The 7,500-nt window shown below is 47.6% G+C and overlaps 1 protein-coding gene across 1 annotated transcript in view; it reads left to right on the top strand.

Moving 5' to 3' along the window:
* Positions 1-7,500, top strand: part of LOC106572267 (cadherin, EGF LAG seven-pass G-type receptor 3) — a 51,189-nt gene that overhangs the window by 26,981 nt on the left and 16,708 nt on the right. The window contains exons 14-21 of the mRNA XM_014146319.2: positions 1,517-1,658; positions 3,718-3,838; positions 4,999-5,182; positions 5,354-5,455; positions 5,704-5,798; positions 5,899-6,108; positions 6,732-6,915; positions 7,446-7,500. The exon at positions 7,446-7,500 is cut by the window's right edge and continues 95 nt beyond it. Coding sequence (XP_014001794.2) covers positions 1,517-1,658; positions 3,718-3,838; positions 4,999-5,182; positions 5,354-5,455; positions 5,704-5,798; positions 5,899-6,108; positions 6,732-6,915; positions 7,446-7,500 — 1,093 coding nt within the window. The remainder of the gene's footprint in view (positions 1-1,516; positions 1,659-3,717; positions 3,839-4,998; positions 5,183-5,353; positions 5,456-5,703; positions 5,799-5,898; positions 6,109-6,731; positions 6,916-7,445) is intronic.

The following is a 7,500-nucleotide window of genomic DNA, read 5'->3' as shown; positions in this document are numbered from 1 at the left end:
CAGGCATTTGGCATTTGTGAAAGGACCTAATTTAATCCCTCTGTCGGCAAATTGTACAAAACTACAAAGTGAGACGACTTAAAAGGGAAAGAACATTTGCTAGAAGGTGTGATGAAGAAAGAGCGGGGGGGGGGGAAGAACAAGAGAGGGAGAGAGTGAGAGAGGAAGCAATGAGTGCCGTGGGGGGGAGGAAATGGAGAGGCTCAGACATCCCTTCAGCGCCATCTAACACAAACAACCCCTCCCTGTTAGCGCAGTGTGGCGACAAAGAGAGAAAGTCAAATACAGTGCACACGCAAGTGGGTTGACAGCGCAGCAGTGGATACGTACCGCAGCGATGCCTTTCATTAGCCAAATGAGCATTAAATATCGAACAGGCCAATGGGTGTCAGGGGGAGACAAATCAAAGTTTCATCATCCCAGAGGTGCTCTGAATAATTCCCTCTCATCTTTGGCTGTGACGACGCCAGTGTGGTGGCAGTGCAACGCCTGTTGAATTAGTTCAATGGCTCGGCTCACACACAGGAGTACATTTACAGCACTGTTCACACGCTATGTACCACACACACACACACACACACACACACACACACACACACACACACACACACACACACACACACACACACACACACACACACACACACACACACACACACACAAGGCACTGACACAAGGACATCTGCTGTGTGTGTGTTTGTGTGTGAGTGTGTGTGTTTGCCTGTTTGCGTGTTAGTATGCACATGATAATTAGGCGCAATACAAATGTGTTTCTTTCGATAGATTCAGTTGTATTGACCCAGAGCCACTGTGATGGCTAGGGGGTACAGGCTACACCAGTCCGTAGTCAGAGAACGCATGTGAACCATTTCCCAAAATGCAGGCTTTAAGACTCCAGCAGCTTCCCACCGCAAGGACAGTGTCACTGTGTACACTTGTACGCGGTCAAGGCCAACGTCTCTGTCTTTTGTCCGTTTCTTGAAATCCTTACATGGCGAGTTCAAGGACGTTGTGTAAACGGCGCAGGATTCTTTGCCAGGGACTTGTTTTTGAAGAGCTGTTCGCAGAAACAGGCTCACGGAACAAAGCGCTCACCTGGTTCTATGGGGACATTCTTTCCCACTGTTCTATCTGGGTAAAAAAGGATGTGAGAAGAGCTCTGTTGGGACGATGGCCGCTTAACATTGAGTTCCTTGATGCGCTGATATCGTTAAAAAAATATTGGCGCATAGAAAACAAACGGCGAAACACCATAGATTTTGTGGACTGTGTGGCTCTGTGGTTTTGCTGTTTCTTTTCTATAGGTTTCTATAGCGAGGGCTATGCTCTGGAAACGCTATGTATGTTTTGTGTGAAAGCTGTTGCTGCGTGCAGTATGTATGAATGCACCAATGTCCAGAGCTTTCTGCCTGTTTTAGGCTTCGATGGTCCTTTTCGAAGGACTGTCCTTTTGATATTAAGATGTGGCTGTGTTTGTGTGTTCCCATGGTAATGACTGTGTGTGTGTGTGTTGTAGGTTTCTATGGTAAGGGCTGCAAAGACGCCTGCCAGCTGAACCCATGTGAGAACAATGCCCAGTGCCACAGGAAGCCCAGCTCATCCCACGGATACATCTGTGACTGTGGAGACAACCACTACGGCCAGTACTGTCAGCACAGGTCAGTCTGTCAACCACACATCAACTATAGATCAACCACTACGGACAGTACTGTCAGCACAGGTCAGTCTGTCAACCACACATCAACTATAGATCAACCACTACGGACAATACTGTCAGCACAGGTCAGTCTGTCAACCACACATCAACTATAGATCAACCACTACGGCCAGTACTGTCAGCACAGGTCAGTCTGTCAACCACACATCAACTATAGATCAACCACTACGGACAGTACTGTCAGCACAGGTCAGTCTGTCAACCACACATCAACTATAGATCAACCACTACGGACAGTACTGTCAGCACAGGTCAGTCTGTCAACCACACATCAACTATAGATCAACCACTACGGACAGTACTGTCAGCACAGGTCAGTGAGTCAACCACACATCAACTATAAATCAACGAGCTATTAACATATTATACATCTGTGACTGTGAAGACGTTAGATGACTGAACCCCGGCAATATGACAGAATTCCCACTGTCTCTCTTGTGTTTCTAATGTCGGCAACGGTACACCGCAGCAGTGCCTGAGGCTGAAGCAGGGCTGAGACAGCAGGGCAGCAGTGTTCAGCTGTGCTCTGCTCTGTCAAAGTGGCTTTTGTTGTCCCGCCCCACCCCACCCCACACATATGCCCTAATCCACAGGAGAGGATAAGAGAAGACTTCGGTTTATCTGTGATGATAAAACACAGTGTATATCTGTGACCCGGGCATCACCCCCGCCCCCATGTGAAATCCCTCCCAGCTTTAGGTGTCAGATCTTTCCTGTCCTCTTCCCTTTGATCTGGGTACTGTGATGTGCTCTGGGATGTACACTGTGGCCTATATAGCAGACAGGGGGTGGAACTGAAAAGAACTGCCACTTTTAAACGTCCAATGCAGCTGTTTTGTCGCAATATCCAACATTTTCTGGGTAACCGTTAAGTACCTTATTGTGGCTGTTTTCAATTGAAATGGTTATTAAAAAGAAACCAAAATAGCTTCTTAGCGAAGAGCAATTTCTCAAATAAGAATTTTGCTACGACTGTCTGGGAGTGGCCTGAGTGGGGAGGGGAAACGGAAAAGAACTGTTATTGGCAGAGAGGTTTGGAACTCTCTTTCTTATTGGTCTATTAACTTAATTTACCGCATGGTGATGTCACCAGACAGGCCAAAACTCCATCCCATCAAAACAGGCTGAAATTCCAGGCGGTCTTTTCAAACAGCTCTTTCACTGATATAAACGCAACATGCAACAATTTGAACTTTCCTACTGAGTTACAGTTCATATAAGGAAATCAGTCAATTGAAATAAATTCATTAGGTCCTAATCTATGGATTTCACATGACTGGGCAGGGGCGCAGCCATGGGCTCCCACCCACTGGGGAGCCAGGCCCAGTTTTTCCCAACAAAAGGGCATTGTTACAGACAGAAACACTCCTCACTTTCATCAGCTGTCCGGGTGGCTGGTCTCAGACGATTCCGCAGGTGAAGAAGCCGGATGTGGAGGTCCTGGGCTGGCGTGGTTACACGTGGTCTGTGGTTGTGAGGCCGTTTAGACTTACTGCCAAATTCTGTAAAACGACGTTGGTAGAGAAATTCCTGCAGTCAGCATGCCAATTCCACGCTCCCTCAAAACTAGAGACGTGTGGCATTGTGCTGTGTGACAAAACACAACACAAGGCACATTTTAGAGTGGCCTTTTATTGCCCCCAGCACAATGTGCACCTGTGTAATGATCATGCTGTTTAATCAGCTTCTTGATATGCCACACCTGTCAGGTGGATGGATTATCTTGGCAAAGGAGAAATGCTCACTAACAGGGATGTAATTTTTTTAGAGAAATAAGCTTTTTGTGCGAATGGAACATTTTGGCGATCTTTTATTTCAGCTCATGAAACATGGGACCAACACTTTACATGTTGCGTTTATATTTTTGGTCAGTATCTATACAAAACACAGGAAAATCACATTTTTGACTGCATTTGGCCTTTAACATTTGTGTCTGCGTGTGTGTGGGTTTCACTGTGTGTGTTTCACTGTGTTTGTGCGTGCGGTGTGTGTGTGTGTAGGATTGACCACCAATGTCCACGTGGTTGGTGGGGCTCTCCAACATGTGGGCCCTGCCACTGTGACGCCAGTAAAGGATTGGACCCCGACTGCAACAAGACCAACGGCCAATGCCACTGCAAGGTGACTTGCTCGCTGTGACACACACACTCCGCTCATATCAGCAGTAACTACTCTTACTGCTAATCAACTCATATCGTAACCCCCCCCAGGCACTGATCCATGCTCTTTACATACCTCAGCAGACCTATCATCGCCCTTACCTACTGTTTTCTAATCAACTCCGAGCTGTAACCCCGGGCCTAACCCGTAATCCCTGTTTGTGACCTTAATCTCTAATCCTTGATACTGATCCTAGCTCTAAGCCGACGATGTTGTCAAACAAGCACTATTTTAAGAGGCATCATCAGCAGCTTCCTCTTGTTAACCTGAACACACCCCATTAGCCTTTAACCCTCTTAACGCCAACGGACACCCCCTTATCCGTCATACCCCCTCCACACTGCGACCCCCATCTTAAATCCTTTTTCAAGAACAGGAAAGAAGCATGTCGTTGACTTTCGGTAGCACCGTTTCTTTTATAACGGTAGTTTTCTTTTTAGTTTTCCTCACATAATTCAAGTGATGAATTGCTCTTTTATGCGATTTTACGTGCTGGTATTCCGAAATGCTCACCTGACAATATTTTTGTCTGTCTTTTTTTGTGTTTGTCTGTCCACGTCTCTGTGTCTCCCTCTTTCTCTCTTTTCTGTGTGTGTATGTCTGTTTACACGTTCTTCACTCTCTTTTTTTCATATAAATGTGTCTGTATGTTTGAGCGTTTCTGTGTTTGTCTGTCTGTGGTCGATGTAAATGTTTATGTAAATGAATATGTAAATATCTATGTAAATGAACATGTAAATGTCTATGTAAATGTCTATGCCTGTGTATGTCTGTGACTTTGCTTTGTCTGTCCTTTGTGTCTATTTGGATGTGCTTGTCTTTGGTCTGAATGTGTATGTGTCTGGGTGTCTATGTGTATCTGTGACCTGTTTGTCTCTATTTCTTTGTGTGTGTCTCTGTGTGTGTGTGTGTCTGTCTGTCTTTGTGTGTGTGTGTGTGTGTGTCTCTGTCTGTCTGTCGGTGTGTCTCTGTCTGTGTGTGTGTCTTTGTGTATGTGTCTCTGTCTGTATGTGTGTCTATGTCTGTGTGTGTGTGTGTGTCTGTCTCTGTGTGTGTGTGTGTGTGTGTGTGTGTGTGTGTCTGTCTCTCTGTGTGTGTATATATATGTGTGTGTGTGTCAGGAGTTCCACTACCGCCCGCGGGGCAGTGACTCCTGCCTGCCGTGTGACTGCTACCCTGTGGGCTCCTTCTCCCGGTCATGTGACCCAGAGAGTGGCCAGTGCCCGTGTCGGGCTGGCGTGATTGGTCGACAGTGCAACATGTGCGACAACCCCTTTGCCGAGGTCACACAGACGGGCTGCGACGGTAAGACAGAGGGATTCCTCTCCTCCTACCTGTGATCGTCTCTTTCTCTCTTCCTCCCATGTCTTCTCTCACATCTTCTCTGTGCTTCCTGGTTCTCTGATTCCCTTATTCCTGTAAATGATGTTATGTATACTAACTCTCTGTTTGCCCCTCTATCTCTCTCTGTGTTAGTCATTTATGACGGCTGTCCTAAGACCATCACCCTGGGGATCTGGTGGCCCAGGACTAAGTTCAACCTGCCAGCAGCCGTACCTTGTCCTAAAGGATCTGTGGGTCAGTCCCTCAACCTTCTCCACAATCACTGTAGTTAACGGGATATCTGTAGATACTGTAATTCATGAGTCTTCCAAAGAAGGAAAGATAATAGCAGCTCTCATAAAGACTCAGGATCTACAAAGACGATTCCCAGATAAACACCCCATTCCTTTGAAAGCTACTATAGTGTTTGTTGTTTTTAGTGTTGTGGATGTGTTATACAGGTGTTAGTATGTACAGTATCTGACTGTGTCTGTTCTCTCCAGGTGCTGCTATCAGACACTGTGACGTGGAGAAGGGCTGGCTGGAGCCGGATCTCTACAACTGTACCTCTCCTCCCTTTGTGGAGCTCAATGCAGCGGTACAAATACTCTGCTACCCAATTGCTCATGCTGATCGGAACTGTAAAGGATGGAATGGTGTCTAATAAAGTGTGTGTGTGTGTGTGTGTGTGTGTGTAGCTGGAGGCGGTGGAGCGGAACGAGACAGAGCTCAGCACCATCATCGAGAAGAAACTGGCCCACCAGCTCCGTGATGTCACTGAAGCCACACCCCGTCTCTATGGCAATGACCTCCAGATTGCAGAGCGGCTACTGTCCCGCCTGTTGACCTTTGAGAGTCTGCAGACAGGCTTCGGCCTGACCGCCACCCAGGACGCACACTTCAACGAGGTGAGGGTTGCTCGTAAAACACGTCATTTGAGTTTGGAAAATGTAGTTTTATTAGACTCTGTCTGTCTGTCTGTCTGTCTGTCTGTCTGTCTGTCTGTCTGTCTGTCTGTCTGTCTGTCTGTCTGTCTGTCTGTCTGTCTGTCTGTCTGTCTGTCTGTCTGTCTGTCTGTCTGTCTGTCTGTCTGTCTGTCTGTCTGTCTGTTTTATGATCTGAATCTGATCTTGACTCTGATCTAATCTCATGCGATGTGTCTCCACCTCACCAACTGTGCAATTAATGTTGTCTGCTTCGCCTTTTGTCTCTGTGCTCCCTTTACCTCAAACTCCTTCCTTCCTTCCTTCCTTCCTTCCTTCCTTCCTTCCTTCCTTCCTTCCTTCCTTCCTTCCTTCCTTCCTTCCTTCCTTCCTTCCTTCCTTCCTTCCTTCCTTCCTTCCTTCCTTCCTTCCTTCCTTCCTTCCTTCCTTCCTTCCTTCCTTCCTTCCCTCCCACTCTCTCTTTATCCCTCCTCTCTCCTGCCGGCTCATGCTTTTGTCCTACCTTCTGCTACCTGTCTCAACCTCACTTCTTCTCTCCCTCTCCTCCTCTCTCCCTCTCCCTCTCCCTCCCCCCTCTCTGTCTCCAGAATGTTCTGCGGGGCTGCAGTGCGGTGCTGGGTCCAGACAGTGCAGGGTTGTGGCGGGCCCAGAGCCAGGTCCAGGGAGGGGCAGGGGGGCTGGCTGACCTGCTGGAGCAGTATGCCCAGACTCTGGCCCAGAACATGAAGCTCACCTACCTGAACCCAGTGGCCCTGGTTGCCCCCAACATCGGTGAGTCACCTCCCCCCAGGGAGCAACAGGCTGCTCTCTTTCCCTTTTTATGTGGTCTGCTCAGTACATCGTGTCAAGTAAGGTCTAACTCTCTGTATTGAGTGGTTGTTCCTCGTTTATTTGCAAGGTCAAGTAGTCAGTCCATGCAAGTGTGTAGGCCGCCTGGTCCATTTTCTGTGTAAAAAGGAAAGCGAAAACCCTGTGAACAGCAGTGTGTCTAGATCCAAGTTCTGTATCCACAACAAGTGTAAAAACCGTACACTGATGACAGACGACTGACTTTGACTTGAATTATTGTTTGACATATTTTTGGCAATGCAGTGCGTAAACAGACAACGTGTTTCAAGCGTAGCTTCATCAGGTTTGTTTTGTTGTGTGGTGAAACCTGGACTCTTATAGGCTGGTGTGTGTGTGTGTGTGTGTGTGTGTGTGTGTGTGTGTGTGTGTGTGTGTGTGTGTGTGTGTGTGTGTGTGTGTGTGTGTGTGTGTGTGTGTGTGTGTGTGTGTGTGTGTGTGCGCGCGTGTTGCAGTGATGAACCTTGACCGCGTGGAGAACCACACCCACGTGCGCCGACGTTTCCCCCG

Source organism: Salmo salar, chromosome ssa15, assembly GCF_905237065.1.
Source record: "Salmo salar chromosome ssa15, Ssal_v3.1, whole genome shotgun sequence".
In the NCBI taxonomy this organism is placed as follows: Eukaryota; Metazoa; Chordata; class Actinopteri; order Salmoniformes; family Salmonidae; genus Salmo; species Salmo salar.
The sequence above is the reverse complement of the archived record's forward strand: the minus strand, read 5'-3'. Positions and strand labels throughout refer to the sequence as shown.